The sequence below is a fragment of the Panicum virgatum genome, chromosome 3K (genome assembly GCF_016808335.1).
Source record: "Panicum virgatum strain AP13 chromosome 3K, P.virgatum_v5, whole genome shotgun sequence".
Taxonomy (NCBI): Eukaryota; Viridiplantae; Streptophyta; class Magnoliopsida; order Poales; family Poaceae; genus Panicum; species Panicum virgatum.
Genome location: NC_053138.1, coordinates 13,132,987 through 13,151,301, shown reverse-complemented (window position 1 = coordinate 13,151,301; position 18,315 = coordinate 13,132,987). Strand labels below are relative to the sequence as shown.

The 18,315-nt window shown below is 43.5% G+C and overlaps 2 protein-coding genes across 13 annotated transcripts; both read right to left on the bottom strand.

The window, feature by feature from the left end:
- Positions 1–1,973: 1,973 nt before the first annotated feature.
- LOC120700441 lies at positions 1,974–3,587 on the bottom strand. The gene is made up of 2 exons (XM_039984689.1): positions 3,339–3,587; positions 1,974–2,473 (listed from the first exon to the last, which is right to left on the bottom strand). Exons 1-2 carry the CDS (start codon positions 3,451–3,453, stop codon positions 2,202–2,204), a joined length of 387 nt encoding a protein of 128 aa, XP_039840623.1. The 5' UTR covers positions 3,454–3,587; the 3' UTR covers positions 1,974–2,201.
- A 1,906-nt stretch (positions 3,588–5,493) lies between these two features.
- LOC120700439 (chromatin modification-related protein EAF1 B-like) lies at positions 5,494–17,344 on the bottom strand. Of its 12 annotated transcripts, none has more exons than XM_039984677.1 (22): positions 17,002–17,260; positions 16,269–16,535; positions 16,097–16,194; positions 14,693–16,010; positions 14,507–14,626; positions 14,144–14,401; positions 13,731–13,916; positions 13,504–13,584; positions 13,063–13,123; positions 12,390–12,973; positions 12,249–12,308; positions 12,087–12,144; positions 11,787–11,959; positions 10,589–10,627; positions 10,430–10,510; positions 9,999–10,136; positions 9,656–9,772; positions 8,894–8,994; positions 8,506–8,724; positions 8,023–8,413; positions 6,047–7,452; positions 5,494–5,964 (listed from the first exon to the last, which is right to left on the bottom strand). In XM_039984677.1, the coding sequence occupies exons 2-21, from the start codon at positions 16,434–16,436 to the stop codon at positions 6,103–6,105; spliced, it is 5,601 nt and encodes a 1,866-aa protein (XP_039840611.1). In that variant the 5' UTR covers positions 16,437–16,535; positions 17,002–17,260; the 3' UTR covers positions 5,494–5,964; positions 6,047–6,102. The 12 variants fall into 12 exon arrangements, with proteins under 12 accessions (XP_039840611.1, XP_039840612.1, XP_039840610.1 ...); XM_039984678.1 differs by having other exon boundaries at positions 5,494–5,846; positions 6,047–7,443; XM_039984676.1 differs by having other exon boundaries at positions 5,494–5,846; positions 17,002–17,259.
- Positions 17,345–18,315: the final 971 nt, after the last annotated feature.

Below are 18,315 nucleotides of genomic sequence, written 5' to 3'. Positions count from 1 at the left end.
TGGGTGGAACCGGAGTCGAGGAGGGCTGTGAGCACATGGGGGCCGATGGCGACACGGATCTGCATGGTGTCGGTCAAGTGGATGCCGGTGACCGCATGCAGCGAAATCAGCGGTGGCGGCTCCTCCTGGTGCGCGGTCTCCTCCGGCAGGTCAGTGTCGTCATCGTCCGTGACCTCGAGATAGAAGAGTCGTTGGCACTTGTGACCGCGCACGTACTGCTCGTCACAGTTGAAGCACAAACCCTGGCGGCGGCGTTCGGCCATCTCTGCCGGTGAGAGACGGCGGAATGGGCGCGGCGGGGCCTGGATCGTCGTCGTGGCCGGTGCCGGGGTCGGAGACGCGGTCGGCGGCGATGGCAACGGTAGGGGCTGGGGCGCGGAGTCGGTCGCTGCGCGCGGACGGTTCTCGCGCCAGGGAGAGCCGCGGCGCGGCGCTCGTAGGCTTGGGCCAACCCCATGGCGCGCTGCAGATCGGTCGGCGCCTGGAGCTCGACGTCGGTGCGGATTGGATCCGGAAGGCCACCGGTGAAGAGCTAAACCTGCTGCAACGGGGACAGCGGACCGGTGTGAGCCATCCTGCTCAGGAACGCCTCGACGTAGCCCACCACCGTGCCTGGGAACGGAAGGCGCGCCAAGTCGTAGAGGTGGTTGGTACCGAGAGCGGGCCCAAAATGCTATTGGCATAGCGCTTTGAATGAGGGCCATGTGATGTTGCTCATGTCGCCGGCGTCGCGTTCCAGCATGAAGTACAAGTGCTGGGCCACGCCGCTCATGTGGAACGAGGCGAGCCACACCTTGTCGCCGTCAGGCGTGCGCTTGGCGCGGAAGAAGTGGTCGCACTTGCTCAGCCATCCCAGGGGATCTTCCTTGCCGTCGTAGGTCGGGAAGGAGAGCTTGTGGTAGCGCGGCACCCCAGCGTGTTCGCGTGGCCATCGTATGACAGCATGTACGGGAGGGGTCGTCGAGGTTGGGAATTGGGGACGGCGAGTGCGGAAACGCGATTTGCGTTATAGGCACCGCTGTGGACGGGTGAGAGAGCGAAGTCGACCCCTCGGCGTGCACCACGACAGACGACGCGAGCGGCGCGGAGGCAACGTGCCCGGCGCCATGGAGGTCGAGCGCAGGAATGCCGCCGTACCCCGGAAGGCCGTACAGCATGTACGACGGCGGCGGCGACTCCTGGGGTCCGTCCCGAACGGAGAGACGGGTCGCTAGTTGACCCACATGGCGCTGCAAGCCATAGAGGGCTGCGGCCAGGGTGTCAAAACCAGCAGTGGGTGGCGGCGCGGTGATGGGCGGAGGTGTGAGCGTGGATGAGGGCGGTGCGGAGGTGGTGGTGGCACAACGGAGCTAGCAGGCATCGAGCTGGACATCCCTGATACCAGATTGTCAGAGGCGTAGCGGCTGCGAAGGAATCGTGGGTGGGAGGAGGACGAGGCCGGCTGGCCCGGCGTCCAGCGTGGGTGTGTGTGCGATCCGTGGAAGGCAGATAGAGCGGGAGAGATTGATCTCAATCTCCACCTGGTTTATCCATTGACCACAAATTTAGGCCTTATAGGCACATGGTAACAAACTAGGCAACAAACCATCTAACAAGGAAACAAATCATCTCCTACGATTACCCGATCGCTGGGATCCAGACTCCAGAGCTGATGATGCGGAAGTCCCGGCCGCCTGGTGCGCGCCCCCTGGCCGCGCCCTTAGCCACGTCGCGGCCTCCTCTCATACGTGATGCCGACCATAACACTGGCTATCTGTACACTAGGTCTCCTGGGACCACATGATGAGTTGAAGTTTGGCTTATTCTGTTGCTATCAATGATCTACACCCACAAATTCTTAAGATATCACCAGAGGGCCTGCATTAAGTGGTTAAGAATATCCTGAATATGGTTGGGGCCCAGTTGCAGTCTCAACAATATGGTTACATGGCAATCGACGGGCACACCCATCGCAGGAACACCACATAACATAATTTGTCAACAGAGCAAATAGCAGATGGGCAGAAGTTTCCACACAGAAGTTTTCAATGCAGCCAATGCAAGTTTGCATGCACACATCCTTTTGACTTGAGGAGGTCAAATTGTTGAGACATCAGCTTACAAGATAGTACAGTACAGTGCTTGTACACAATCCAATCAGGCCCAACCACATTCCTGGTGACACACCAGACACAAGATATCCAAAACGGCAACTGATGAGCTCATAAGCTCGGAAGGGATCCTGCTCGGATGAACTCCTTGAGAAGGGCCTTCTCCTCGTCAAGTTTCTTCTTCTCTGCAGCATTGTGTGGCTTGACCTTCCGCTTCTCTTCCAGTATCCATTTGTAGAGCTGGTGCTGCTCGTCTTCGGGGATTGGTGGGAGCTCCTTTCTGGGCACAGTTACTGGTTCGGCAGGTTTCCCAGCAGATGAGGTTGATGCCGTAGAAGGATTTGTTGCAGAGTCCTTTTGATAGGTTCGCACAAGCACATAAACTGCATGTTATAGGAAGAATTAATTAAACTAACCCTTTTAAAGATATCTTGAGCAAGCTGAAGAGGTATATAGAGGTGCTGGATTTACAAGTAACAGCCTTCAGGAAACATCAGCAGCTCAGCACTTGAAATCCCGTGCACATTTATCTCTTTAACACAAGAAACATGCTGAGACAATCATGAACAAATGCATCTATTTATCTACAATTGCCACACTAAAGATGGTACCTAAAATTTTGGTTAAGGCCCAATTTTTTGAAAAAGTGTTATGACCCAATTTTGTAGCTTCCTTATTGTTATCTGTACTATAGGCAGCAAGCCTAAACCATACATCAAAACTCAGACCATAAGTAAGTCTCCTGATTCTGAAGTTAACTAACTAGAAAAGTGATTGTTGTATGAGAGTAAATATGCAGAGTAGTCACCCCGTGCAACAATCAAAGCCGCTAACAAGAGTTGCTGGCTCAAAATGTAGAATCAGACGCTAGAACTGGCAAGTACTAAAATAGCAGCACACCATACAGGAATCTGAATCAGCATAAGGATCATTTCCCTGCCATGCCGCTTTTGTCACTTAAATTGGAATCAATAAGATCTCCCAAGCAGATCGTCTACTTTCTAGACTGCGAAGTCTCTCTGAGTACAACAGGCGGCGGAAGCGGCAGTTAAACCCAGCGGAGTCCGGATAGCAGAACAGTGCCCCATGCCCCCATTGTTTCCAACACGGCATCTGATTGCAACCTCTAACAGAGATAATCAGCGAAATCGCAGGACGCAAGCTCTAGCACGAATCTGCTGTCTCCAAAGCCCACTGAGGGAGGGAGGGAGGAGGAGGAGGAGGAGGGGGAAGTCGAGGAGGCCTGACCTCCGACAAAGAGGTTGGCGGCCAGGAGGAAGGGGAACATGCGGCGCATGAAGCCCTTCCTCGCCTCGGGCGGCGGCGGCGGACCGGCGGCCTTGGGCTTGCCGTGGGCGGCCATCGAGATTCTCCTGGGTGGATTTGCGGGCGACCGATGAGTCGACGGTGAATGAAGTGAGGATGGCCTGATGGGCGTGTCCAGTGTCCTCTCTCCCCTCCACGTCTCGTCGAAATGGGGGTGCTACTACTACTAACGCCGTGAACAAGCATTCATAATTTTTTAAAACCGTTAAATGATGTTGGGTTTAGATCCAGTTAAAATTTGAACGAAATTCACTATAGTAATTTTTAATCGAAGATTAAAAGGACTAAATATGATATAATTATAAAATTAATTACACAGATGGAAGAAAAATCACGAGATGAATCTGTTAATTCCAATTAATCCATCATTAGATGTTGTTTACTGTAGCACGATATTGTCTAATCATGAACCAATTAATTTCGCGCAATTATATCTGAGAGTTATGAAATGAATTTTGTCAGTTATTCACATTTAATACTCCTAATTAGTGGTCAAACATTCGATCGAAGTTACTGTAGTGTAAAAAAAAATTGAAATCTAAACACACCCGTTGTTCAACTGCTAACGCCGTGAACTTTGTAGCGCATAAAAAAGAAACCTCGGCAGCGCATGATTTACCTCGCTTAAGTTTAGGCTCGGGACTGGGTCAGCTCGTTGCATGTAATATCCCTTCCCCAACTTTGTAACAGACTTTGTGACTCGTGACTTGGCTGAGTATTTGATGAAATAAATACTCCATCCGTTTTAAATTATAGGTTATTTGGTTTTTCTAGATATATAGTATTTACTATGCATATTTAGATATATATAGATACATGATTTTTCCTCTCTCTCTCTCTATATATAGGAAAAATCATGTATCTAGAAAATAAAAATGGCCTGCAGTAACTTAAAACGGAGAGAATAACTTAGTAATATTGAGTTCAAAAAAAGAAAAAGGCTATGTTCGAGTGTGTATGTGGCACATGTGAATCGTATACGTCCTTTGTATTAGAGAGAGAGAGAGAGAGAGAGAGAGAGAGAGAGAGTTGGGAAAACACACACCACATATATCGATTGAAGTTCAAAATTCCCTCATTTCATCACAAATGTCCTACTCCATGCGGTTAAAAGCCACCGAATGAGCACATATTTAACTGATTTGTAAATCTGCAAAAGGCCAAGCTCGCTGAATCAAGTTCGTTTGGTGCGCTGCTTGGTGCCTACTAAACGGGGCGTTGAAAAATTAGGGTAGCTATATGAAAATGAATCAAAAGAAAGGAGAGAAAACCCAACATGCTTAGAGAGACCAAACCCAATTTATAGCTAAATAAAATTTTATCATCGCCCAGCTTGACATTGTAGCCAGTTGCCTCTACCATAGTTCGCACACGAAGTCCAGCACAAAAGGCACTCCTCCCGGCAAGTTAATTAGTTACTTCATTTTTTAACTGGTTAGTTTATCCTAATTTAAAAGTGGATGGAGTACAGTATAATATTAACCAGATTCCAGTAATAATCCAAGTCGCGACCTGGAGTTAATTGATCACCGAAGGCAGAATATTTTTTTCTTATATTGGAACAATTATTCTAACTTCACACTAAATTGTTCCACAATAAAAAATTGTCCCAAAAAAATCATCCAAACATATTTAAGCATGATCTTATTTTGTAGATTTTATCGTAGGGTTTTGATTTGGACATACGGTTTGGAAAATACGATCTTTTTAAGATTATGGTTTTTTCTTGAACTACTCCCTCCATTCCAAAATGTAAGCCGTTTTGACTTTTTTAGATTCATATATTTTACTATGTACCTAGACATATATTATATCTAAGTGCATAGCAAATATTATGAATCTAGAAAAGCCAAAACGACCTATATTTTGAAACGGAGGGAGTACTTGCTTGGCCCATTATTTCCTTCTGTGATACTTTGAATGCTAGTCACACATGTGACCCCTCCCCAAGATAAAACATGTTACAACATGTTTTCAGGCCAGTACAAGTGCACACCATAGGTCCAAAAATTGGTTTTGCTTCATTGTCCCAGACGCAGACATAACGCTTTGCTTGTAGTTGTAAGGAGGAAAAGGATAGGCATCGCAACACTTGCGCAAAAAAGAGCTCTTTTGCATTCACAAACCTAAAGTTAAGACATACAGGATTACAAATACATACATAAGACAAGTAACTAATCCCAGCTTCCTTCTTCCTGGCTCTAGAAGCATGGACCTCATATCAATATATACACAGCTGGGCCCAGGTTTCTGGGTTACAATCTAACCACCACCTCCACCTATCTTCTACATTCTAGACCGCAACACAACCCAACTTCAAAAGATGGGACCTAAACTGAACAATCATCTACCTGACATTAAGGTGAGATAAATTAGCTAGCTCCAAGTAAAATTAAGCACTATCACCCAAAGCTTCCAAAGAACAGACACCTAGCACCAGATAAAAGATCACAAGGTCAGCAAACAAAATCCCAGGGGCTATTGAAATTCGCTCCTAGTGGTGGTTTCAAAGTTTTATCTTGCAGCTCCAAAACCGTAATATGCTCATCTACGTAACGAAGAACACTAGTGCTTAATGCGCAAGTAGATGGATGAAAAAAACCAAACTAACAACATTTTAAAGCAAATACCTGTACACTAACTTTACAAATATCTGAAATTGACCAGCGCAGATTCATTAATGAAATCAGCCAGGCCCAGAATTTGAAGGAGCATATACACTGCCTTGAATAACTGGTCTCTGCTGATGCTGAGGCTGCAACTGTTGCCTAACTTGTTGGTTCCACTGGCCACCAACACCATGACCACGAACAGGAAAACCATCGGAGACTTGCCTTTGCAGCAGGTCTTCGCTAGATAATGTTTCGCTCCCAAAAGAAGTAACTTTAGGAGAGGTATGCAGCTTCAGTGATGGGGTAACTGAAGCCAGATTATGTGATGCCTCCTGCTTCTGCTGGTTCACCAATGGCACTACAGGGCTGCCTGAATCTGCACTCTGCGGCAAGGATGTTGGAACCATCTGATTGTGGACTTGATCGATATGCACGCCTGTCCTACAGTCAGGATTCGTTTGGTGTTTTTGTTGCACCATTGCTCTGTCAATGCTGTTTTGTGATGGATTGTTCAGCTGCTGCTGAAGCTCTGTAGTCAATGTCGGTTTAGAATGGAATGGAAGTTGTTGCATAGCTAACAGGGTCTGACTTGAAGAACCCTGCATTAAGCATTGGTTACCAATATCTGGCATCTTCTTTGGTGACTGGGGCAATGAATTGATTAGCTTAGGTTGATTCCCAGGTTGAGGCATTGAAGGCATTGGTGCTGTATTAGCAGGGATAAGTCCTTGGCCTTGGCCATGTTGCACCAATTTTTCGGACACATGTTTTTTTGGTGGAGTAGAAGCGGCAGCTGGTGTGCTATCAATTGGAGGAATCTGGGGGATTAGCATATTTCCTCGTCCTAAGCTCTTCATAAGCTTAGCTTGCTGACTACCTTGATTCCTTTGTTGATGATTCTGTCTAGGCTGCTGTTGTCCCTGTTGCTTCTTCTGCTTCTGTTGTGTAATACTGGCAGATTGGTTGGGAGATAGAGAGCTATCCGGCACATTTTGTGCAGCTTGCTGTTGCTGATGCTGTGGTTGTGAACTAGGAACTGGGTTAGCAGCAGAGGCATTGCCCTGCTGCAGTATTTGAGTATTATTCTGTACATTGAGGACTGCACTTGCTCCAGAAACATCACTATGCTGTTGAGGTGCCATACGTTGTTGTGTTTGTCTTTCTTTAGCCAAGTGCACAGGATAGGGCTGCTGTTGTGGGCCTGAACTAGTACCCTGAACCTGAGAGTGGTGTGGATTTCCAAATGTGTGCAATGATTGTGACATCTGATGTGGCTGTTGGGGTTGCTGAACAGGTGAAGAAGCTGCAACGCTCGAGAATGATGGATTCATGCTGTCGAACTGGATGGTGGCTTGGCTACTTCCCTGGGCAACCTGCATGTCGAACTCTGGCATCTGCCTATGCTCTTCTATACCCTGAACAGGCTACAAGAAAATTTAATATCAGCAACACAACCAAGTTTTCATTAAGACTGCTTCTTTAAGCATAGTAATTTAAATCTGATACCAGAGTAACTTGAACTGTCATTTAACTCAACTTGCACAACAGGCAAAAGTAATCTCTCTGTAGCTAAGATGCATTTCAGAGCATGTGCACATTTTTCAAACTTCAACAGGTAATACACACAAAAGTATGAAGAATACTGATAAAATGAAATAAAGTGAGAAAAAAAATCTCAAACAGAGAAACTGAACTGTACGTTATAACAAAGAAGAGCAGCAAATTGTTAGAGAAAACAAATAGCATGTAAATCAACACCTTTTTAGTTTAGCAGTGCACAAATCTTTCTTATCTTAGCAACAACCTTTTTCCTCCAGAAAATACTACAAAGGCCTATGCAATTTATTTTTTTTTGTTTAGATACGCACAACTAGTTAACTTTGGGCGGTAATAAATAGCAAGCTACTCACTGAACCTGAACATAAAACATGTGTGGCTTGTGTCGTGCATATTAGGCAATCTATAAGCATACAAAATGTAAAATAGGAACTCACACGAAGTGTCTGCATAGGATCGCATGGCCTCAAGATTGAGTTTCCAGGACCAGATATGGCTCCAGGATAGACATTTACTGCACTGGCCACACCTTGCCCACCGTTGGGTAACATATTTCCAGATGAATATGCATTTAGCGTTACTGGTGAATTAATCCTTGGAAAGCCTGGCCTGGCAGCAGGCATACCTCGATTTTGTCCTGCCACCATTCCCATACCATGGGCAGTAGGCATCATACGAGCAACAAGATCAACCCCAGAAGGAAATGCTCCAGTAACAGAAGCTCCAGGTTGCTGAAGATTTCTGCCATTGACCATCTGATTAAACTGAATCTTTGGTTGCTCATCACCCTGTAAAGTAGGTCTAGGAACACCATATTTCTGAGCATCCCTGTACCAGATATGGCACAAAGAACAATATTATGCCAAAACTTTATAGAATACTCCATTTAAAACCACTAGGTACAATACTTAGTCATTTACCTAGGAGAATTCAATGTTGAAGGTGATGGTGAATTGTTGCCCGGAACTACACCAGGAGATCCTGGTAACCTGGAATTCAGATTTGAAGTAGGAGTAGAAGGACAAACAGAACCCTGATGGTTTGGCAGTGATATTCCATTTGCATGAGGACCTGAGTACACACTGCCAGGTGCAATTGAATCAAGGTTTGGGCTTGTTACATCACAGAGATCAAGGGGCCTGTTTAAGTTTAGACAAAAACATAAAGAAGAGGTTCAGATGCTAGATGTTGTTTGATGGGTATGGAGTGATAACAGAAACTATATAGCATATATAAATGTTGACAGATTTCAGATATGTCCCCAAAAAATGAAAATTAAATCAGTAGTTCAAATTGACAATTACATACATCAAAGTGCTCGCAGATATTCTGTTCGGGCATGCTTGTGACAGTGCGATAACATGGGAACTATGTGGCTGTATAATTGGCTTGAACTCCTGGCGATTACCCTTCATGACAAGAAAACCCAAGAAAGGAAAAATCATAAGATATAATACAATGTAGATAAATTTTGCAGCAGGATACAAAAAATACATCAGAGTTCGAAAGGTGATTAGAACTAATGCAGCGGAAAAACCTAGCTCAGAGAAAGGTTCCACCACACCACATTATCAAATATAGTATCAAAAAGAACGACAATTGAAGCTGTGACAGCAAGTATGACAAGATGGATACATGGCGTTATGGAAACTTCTCCCAATTTGCCTATCCGGACCCTTTCTTAAAGTTTGTGTATTTTGTTTGTGCAATTGTGCCCCATGTGGGCATATTTACATTTTTCTTTGACCGCTACAGCAACTTGGAAGTCTTATGATAGTCTTAGAAGCTGTAGACTCTTGTTACAATGTCATGAAGGGTTTTTGTTTTCTTACACATTAAGAACTGCCCATGTACTGAAATATCAAGCTACATATACGCATAGTTCTAACAGCTAATATAGTCAAATAGTGTCTATATTACATACAAGTACTAAATTTTACAAAGAAAAACACAATAAGCTTCTTGCAAGTGGACCATAAGACCATAACAAAAACAAATATGCGGCACAATTCACCAATCGTCCATAATAAACATAATAACATATTGAGCATGATAAGAGAAAATAATGACCTGTCTACGTCTGGCATGCACTTGTTGCATGAGTAGAATAATTTTTTCAAAATGCGCCTTAAGGTTCTCTTCATCAAATGGTCCTTGAAGCCGCTCGAATAATTGCCTTGCACTACCCTGATGAACATATGAATACCAATGTTAAGAGGCTCAAGGGTATATAATGCACATCTGCCAAATAAGTCTCTGAGATTGCAGTGGTGTTGATCAAAGCAGCATCGATTTTAAGGAAAGTATCCATGAGCTATATGAAAGGCTCAATGCCACACATGTGTGAGTTGCACCCCACATACATGCCAGGAAGTAAAAGGTACCCACAAAACAAGGTAGTGGGGGAACATGCCTTTGGAATGCCCGGCAATGTGCTATGGTAGTGCTGAGATGAACCGGAGTCCTCTGCACTGTCAGCGCCATCACCAGAACTTCTATCCACAAGAACCTTGTGTCGCTCCTTGCATTCTTTAGGTTGCCTATGTACAGACTGCAGAGAAGAAAAGCATGAAGAAGCCCAAGATTCAGTTTGGTAGAGAAGATAAAATAGTGACCCGAATTATTATGATAACAAATAATGTTACAGGAAACAATAGTCAATGTAAGGATAAAAATAGTAACTTGGCTACTGCAAACAGAAATAAAGTTACATAGTGGATGACAACCAGAAAATATATAGAACATAGGTATTGTAAACAAAAAGAGTTCACACTGCACATGTAAGAGATATAACAAAAGCATGTTACATAGCAAAAAAAAAAAAACATCACTGAAAAATAGTACCTTGAACTGCACGATGCTATTAATTGCATCACAAACTAGCTCCCAGTTTTGACCCATATCATGGACGAGGACAACAAGAGCCTGAAATATTCAAAACATTTAAGTCATTGCCACAAATCATAGTTATAAACAAATATATCACTTAAACCACAAAATAACCTGATCCTCGAAGTTTGACCATCCACCAACAGAAGTCATCTGACAAAAGCACAAAACATTTTGATAAGCATACTGGAAAATTATCGAAAAAAACTATCCTTTCCTAAAATGCAACAATAGGCAACCAACTGGCATGTTTCTAGAAAAAAACTATGGGGAAGAAAATCCTAGTTGTGGAGCATGTGGTGTCCATACTTGCTTGAATGTATACAATCATCTGATGCTGTAACCCAACCACATGCCAGCAACCCAAAACAAACTAAACGAATAAAAGAAGGGTCGTGAGAATGTGCCAGAACAGCCCAATGCTTCAAACAGATTAGACTACACTATGAACTATCTGAAATGTGTTGGCCATAAATAAATGGAAAACCATAGGGCATAGAAAAGAAAACGCCTCATTCCAGACCATAGATAAGAAAGTTGAACCTGATTTGCTTGATAAAATGCAACAATTCTACCAATAAAGAGCAATAAAAGGTAAGATGAGGTAGCAGAAAAATTTCTGATTATACAAATACAAATTAAGGCTGACTAGACCAGTCTGGAACACGCATTGACAAGAGTAGCACATAGCTCACTGGTCTATATACTAGTAGTAAAAGGATCACATAACATAGCAAGTGGACTATCTAATTTCTAAAATGATGTTAGCATAGGTATCAAATAAACAGGCAACAGTGCAACACTGCAACAAAAGGTTCAATCCAGTATATGTTGTCAGACTCGGGCAGCGTGACTGCTCACAGGCGTAGAATGTTCTAGAATAAGGGATGACACGTGGACCATACCTTATCCTCTTGTAACTACCCAATCAGAGTTAGGACTAGTCGGAACTAAAGGAAACTACTCGACCGTGCCCGAGTAGGACTCCTGACCTAGTATTCGGCTAGGATTTCCATGTAACCCTATCCCCCAGACTATATAAGGGTGGGCAGGGACCCCCTCTAAACACATCTACATCTAAGGCAATACAAACCAACACATAGGACATAGGGTATTACACTCCCGGCAACACGAACCTGTCTAAAGTTTCGTGTTCCTTACATCATCGTTTTCCTGATCTCGGTGATCCCTCACCTAAACCTAACCACCTCAGGGGGTATCCCTCGGTGGGCTTGCCGGCTAAACACCGACATATGTGTTGATGGCTAACAAAGAGAAAAGCATATGATTCTAAAGTGGAAAATGACAATACCTTCAGTGCTTTGCATCTTCTCCCACGATCCCTATTAGTGATGAACTTTATAAATCTAGCAGAATTTGCCATGTTGCTCATCTGTGATGCAGCATGAGAAGCTTCTTGCGAAATATCTACCCCTTGTTTCAGTATTTTAAGCTTCTTAGAAGCATGTTGACCACCATATGCAACTATGGACAAATCAATAGACAAAATGTGAGTCACATGTTATGTCCCAAATGATATCAAGAGCAAGCAGCTGATTTGTGTGTGACATGGGCTATATGTGCACTGTATAAACAAAGAGGATGGAATTACCACTGTTCCCATTTGAATCATATTGGTGGATATCTGATCTCTTTTTCAGGTACTCCTTCTGAAAATAAATTTTGAAGGAAAAAGGGAAGTCAGGGCAAACCCTCCAACGTAGCATCACTACCATAGATGTAGTGGGGTGGGGTGGGGTGGGGTGGGGTGAACCTGCTCATATTTGTTAGTCAAGTCACCTTGCAGTCTCGGATCATACATACGGCCCTGAAACTTTAGGAGAATCAATTTGCTTCAAAAAAACATTGCAGATGAGAGTAACAGGAGAGCACCGAGGAAGCTTAAGGAATTAACCTTTACAGAAGTTGGCATAGAGGAATTGACTGTGTTTTGAGCAATCTTGTATCCAGGGTTCTTAAGCTTTTTCTTCTTGTTTGCTTTAGTGCACACTTCACTAGCATCATAAGGCAGTTGTCTATTTGACTCAACTGTTGATTCAAAATCTGTGTACCTCCATGGAAAGGACCCTCCATGCAACGAACTTTGATCATCTTGGCAGGAGTTTGTGTCTCCACTTGAAGCATCTGTCTTACTTGTGACTTGGGGTGGTCCACTAGCACCAGCATGAAATGAGCTTACAACTCGTTGCCTGGCAGCTGTACGGATGCGCTTTGGAGGTATTGTGAGGAAAGAAGTAGGTCTTTTGCCATTTGATAACAATGGCTGGTTCGCTGACTTGCTTTCCAAGCATGGTTCATAAGGCACATTGGTACCAATTTCATATGGCCTTGCAACGCTAATCCTTTGCTCCATTAGATGTTTCTTCTTGTAACCCATATTTGATAAGCAACCACCATCATATGCTTTAGGAGAAAGATAAGCACATATCTCGCCTTCATCCTCCTCATATGCATTCTCCCGGAGCAAATCTGAACAAACTGTAAAGACTTAGAATGGATATGAATTGCATAACAACATTATAAGTTCAAAACAAATACCACATATTTAAGGTAGTGATACATTTTACCTGCAGCAGAATCACACACAGATGCCTCGTAGTCATCGTTGAGTTCAGCGTTGCCAACCTCCTGAAATCAGTACTTGGTAAATATGTTTCACAAAAGAAAATGCCAGAGTGGTGAATATGATGAAGTTGCTAGCTAAAAAGTAAATAATTATCTGATGAAGAAAATGGCTAAAACTAAACAGGTAAATATGGCCAGAAATCTTCCTCTTGCCATTGATGCCATTCAGTGCCAAAAGAGCAGCTCAAAATTAAACATTAGGGAAAATTGAAGAGTAATTAAAGTAAGATAAATTGCCTTAACTCCTTTGCGAGTTGTTCAGATAAAATTGGCAGTGCAAATTGTGATTCAACAAAACAGAAGTCCCGTACGGGAAAAGAGGATAAAACGAGCCAAACTATGATCACTAAATCTTGGGTAGTGTGCATAAAGCTTCTCTTCACCTTGTGATGCACGGAAAGGGATTCCAGAGACTCCCTGTATGCCGGCATTGCCCCAGGTGGTACTGTATAGAAAAGACTTTCCTGAAAAGTAATAAAATAATCAGAACAGAATGATGTAGCTAATATTCGTGCATGCTCCCAGCTGGCGGCATTAGTATTCATCAGGGCAGAAGTTGAAAGTTACAAAAGAAATCAATCATAAAATACACAATGTTTCGATGATTTACTTCTGAGAGATGATCAGATAATTTCAAGATTCCAAAGTCATTCAGCCTGTCAGGAGTAGGTGGGGCTTCAGGCAACACATGAGAATCAGCTGCTTTACTGTTATATTCAAGAAATCGAACTGCATAATCCTGAATTTGTGACTGCCAAGGCTGCCTGGATTCTTTTGCTCCCAGTGACTTGTAAACCTATACAGATGCATGCAATTTACAACAACAAATCAAAAGGTAACAAAAAAGAGTGTATCAGTTAAACTGGCAGGGCTGAAAAGTAACTGATGAGTAGCACCACAGTTTGACTGAAAACCCTCCAATATATTGGCATTAAAAAAATGAATATATGTGATGGAATGAACACAAAGGCAGCCAAGCCATGACAAAAGGTGATGCTAGACTAGTTCCACACTTTTATTTACCTGTTCTTTTTCAGCTTTGATTCCAGAAGGCTGCATCTCCTTCGGCATAGTTGAATTGTGTGCATGCTTCAATTTAGATTTCACGTCAGCGGTTTGTAAAGCCTCAGCTGAATGCCAGAAACTCATGATGCCCTTTGCAATGATTTTCATAATATGTTTCTGCTTTCTCTGAATGCTAGCTTCTACAAATTTGGCACGGCCATCTGAGGCAACCCAATGGCACATTTTAGCTGCAGCCATACTTTTCCAAAGTCGTTCCTATTATACAGAACCAATGAAGCAAAGCAAACAAGGATAGTAATGAGATTCATGTATGTACAAGCATGAGGGAGAAATATGGAGATAACTAACTTGCATAAGTACCTGCATGAAATCATTTGCCATCCATGCCATCTCCTCAAGGACAAAATCCCAGTGACTCCTACTCCTCTTCTCTAAAGCAATGTTACAGTGAGATCGTTCACCAGCTCTTCTAATACTAGCCTGAGGAACATTATTATTTCAGAATTATGCCAGAGAAAGAGAAGAAAATATGTAAAATAATCATACCTCTATAGCACGAGCGTCTTTAAGAATAGAATCTTCATGTGCCTTAGATTTTTTAATCTCACTTTCTAAGTTAGGTTCATCATTTTTTGGTGTAGGCAAAGCTTTAGGCAAATCAATGCCTACAGAAATAGGATGGGTTGAGTCCGAATCCCCAACACAACTATTTTTCCTATCTGAAGCACTTTCCTCAATGTTCATGGTGTTGATAGAAGATAGGCACCCTGTATCCTTCTGTGCAACTATTGCACTGTCACAAACTTCCATTTCATCTTTCATCTGAAGATTGGCTTCAGGCTGTACAAGGTCGGAACTTTCCTTCATACTATAACATATACTACAGTCTAGGTCTTCATGATACTTTACATCAATCTTCGCTGCAACAGGATTGGTGTCTCCATCTGCATGATCATCAATAATATTCATGGTGCCTTGACAAGGTGCACCCACTACATTTTTGTGTGAAATAGAAACTTCTACAGCACAGACAGGAACTTTCCTCCTGCTATCAAGTTTCCCCTCATGGATATGGGCCATATGTTTGTTCAAGTGACCATCGTCAGCCTTCTTGTCAACAGCACATGACTCTCTCTCATCATGTGTAGATGCACTATGATAAGGCTTAGGAACCTTTAAACTGGTGTCAGGAGTTTCTGCAGATGCAACTTCAGCAATGATCTCACCAGACCCAAGTAGCTGATTGTAATTTGCATCATGTGAAGACACTTCTTTAGCTTTACTATTGTCGTCAGCTTGCTTTGCTTCCTCATTCACCACACACTCACTTTCATCAATTGTATGAATCACATCCAACTCCATTTCTGCTTGACCATCAGAAGCTGCATTCTTTGGTTCATTGTCATAGTTTGATCCAGACTGTTTTATACTAGAAACAGAAAATTCACCATGATCACCTACATTGCTTTTCTGTAATACATCATTTTCATCTTTTGTTTCATAACCTTTGGCAGGAGGTATAGAAGATCTAACAGAAGCAACATTCGCACTCTCCCTACTTGGCTTTGACCTGTTGCGCCGAACATATGCCTGGCTTTTGTCTCCAAGACGTGACAAACCTGAAAGAACAGGTTTTTTCGCATTTTTGTGACCATCATTGGGCAAGGACTGCTTAGGTTGGGCTGCATTTAATCTTTTGGTTCCTTTCTTTACAATCTTCCCCTCTGCAATGCCATTGTTATTTCCATCCAAAAGCATGAGATTGTCTGCTATGTTGGTTTCGCGGCATAGTGAACTTCCTGGTCTGTCGCTACTCTCAACTGAGTCTCCATGAGGCGATGCAGAAAAACTACCTTTAGCGTCACTGCGATTGAAGGTGTAAAAAGGCTCCTAAGGAAATCATGATTCATATAACTGCCATGAAATGATGCATCAGGAAGAAACCACTACCTTATCACATTTTGTGCTTCTGTTTGATTTGTGAGAGAAGCGGAATGTACACTGACTGTTTCTACATGTATAAATTTGAAATCCAATGGGTTGCCTCCCTGCAATACACAAGAGTAAGTAGGCACAACAACGGCAGAAATCTAATTTGAGAGATAACATGATGCAGGCATACTTTCTCTAGAAATTCCAATTCTCTCCTCCGTTCTTCACGAACATCAAACTCCTGCCTGAGCTCCTCCTGCACTTTCGCAATGGCCAGACTGCGGGGTGACGTTTTGGTGCCCACATCAACACCATAATCAATAAGTCCACCCATTGAGCATGGCTTAGCATTCACCATTGAAGAAAAGCCAAAGCAGGCATTATGCGCGCGTCACTGAAAGCAGCCATTCATTGTTGACAGCACCAACAAAGAGAGGTATCCTTGCAGCACAAATCACTGAAAGCAACAAAAATCCCAAACAAACAACACAGAAAAGATGGAATCAACAACAAGAGGAAAAAAGATGATATAATAGCAATGGCACAGTGCAGTCACGGGTGTGCATTTCAGCAATTTGTATGGGAGCACACAGGAATGATGCCGGCAACATGTTACGTGAATTTAAGCTAGTGCAGTATGTCAGTTCCACAATAATATATCAAGGTTACACTACACTTGGCCATGTGGGCGCGATTTCATATCAGCAGCTCAATAATGAAGCATCCCAATGGCATCAAATAGACTCGAATTGAAGCTAAGGGTTATTGTCTCCAGCTGCGCCGGAGCTTCCCCTGACAGTCACAAGTGGCACACTCCAGCATCCTATAACCATTGCCCACACAGAATAACGACTCAGGTATACCGTGGGGCGCCTACACGAGGTTGGGGCCAAAACAGACGTGCAAAGGAGGATATCACGTACCTTGGGCCCCTGCGCGCGGAACTAGGGTTAGGGTTTGGGGCAGAGGAGGCCGGGCAGCTGCGGAGAGGGGCCAGAGGGTTCAGAGGGACACTGAGGAAGGCCGCCGGAGGATTGTGCCGCGGAAGCGGCACGCGAGGCGGCAGCCGGAGGAGGGTGTGGCGCCGGCGGGCGGAGCGCGGAGGCGGGAAGGAGGGCGAGGGGAGGGAAGCAGTTCGAGCCTGCGCGTTGTTGTCTCGGGCGGGGCGGCGTCTCGTGTCCGCTCGGCTCGCCTCGTTGTTGTGTCTCCTCTCGTGGTGCGGTCTGACCCGATCGTTGTTGTGTTGTGTGGGGTTCGGCTCCGCTCGGCTCGGGACGCGGCTCGACGCCGCGGTTTTCAAGCTGCTAATGATTTGGGTCACAATCGGCTCTAAGAGTTTGGTTCTCGCTGGACGTGGCTATGGTTAAGTGAAAAATGGTTTAACATTAATCCTTTCAAAAAAAATGGTTAACCATTGTAAATTGGTCCGGCTTGTTATGGTTTTGCTTGAAAAACAGATTGGGTCGGTTTCGACGGTTTCGACGCATTGCTTCCTTTTATTTTCACCTAGCGAAAACAGATTTAGTCTGGTGAAAGGCCGGCAGCTAATATTTTGAAGCATTAATTTTAGGCAACATGCAAGTAAGATAGCACACTATGTATGGTTGCATAGTGGGGTGGAAACCATAAAAAAACAATGAGTGCAGTTTAGTTTTGGTTTAAAAACACTGGCAGATTAATTTGGTTCGGTTTTTGAGGTATGCAGTTTGGTGTGGTGGGGTTGAAGGTGAGCATATTTTGCATTTGGTTTGGTGTGGCTTTCGTCCGGATGTCAAACCATTAGCAGCATGATACGGTTTATATATTTTGCATTAAGAAATATCATAATTTGAATTTTTTTCTTTCAAACTAGTCTGGTGATCGTTGCCACTATTTTGAATTCAAATAACAATTCCTAGTATATACTAATGTGCTAAGAGCAGCTCCACTGTAACGGTAAATTAAATTGTATGTGAAAAATTCGAACATAGCACGTTTTGTTAGATATCTGCAATAACTAAAATCTAATTCCAAAGAGGATTAGAACTATGTGGCGTTAGTTGAATAAAATAATCCTCACATGGAATTATATGCGTTATGCGTACGTGTGTGATACTAACTTCCTATCGATAGTGTGGTTTATATTTCTTTTAGTTATTTTCTTTTGTATGTACAACTCTACGGCTCTTAAACTGTGCTTCACGTCATTGGTTTTCTAATCCAAAGTCGATTTTTTACACTACATGTATCCTAAGTTG

Coding starts and splice junctions, on each gene's coding strand:
- LOC120700441 (XM_039984689.1), bottom strand. CDS start 3,453: ATGGCCGCCCACGGCAAGCCCAAGGCCGCCGGTCCGCCGCCGCCGCCC. Junction 2,474..3,338: donor CGCCAACCTCTTTGTCGGAG/GTCAGGCCTCCT, acceptor TATAACATGCAG/TTTATGTGCTTGTGCGAACC.
- LOC120700439 (XM_039984677.1), bottom strand. CDS start 16,436: ATGGTGAATGCTAAGCCATGCTCAATGGGTGGACTTATTGATTATGGT. Junction 16,011..16,096: donor GAAGCACAAAATGTGATAAG/GTAGTGGTTTCT, acceptor CTTCAATCGCAG/TGACGCTAAAGGTAGTTTTT. Junction 8,414..8,505: donor TCAACATTGAATTCTCCTAG/GTAAATGACTAA, acceptor TATCTGGTACAG/GGATGCTCAGAAATATGGTG.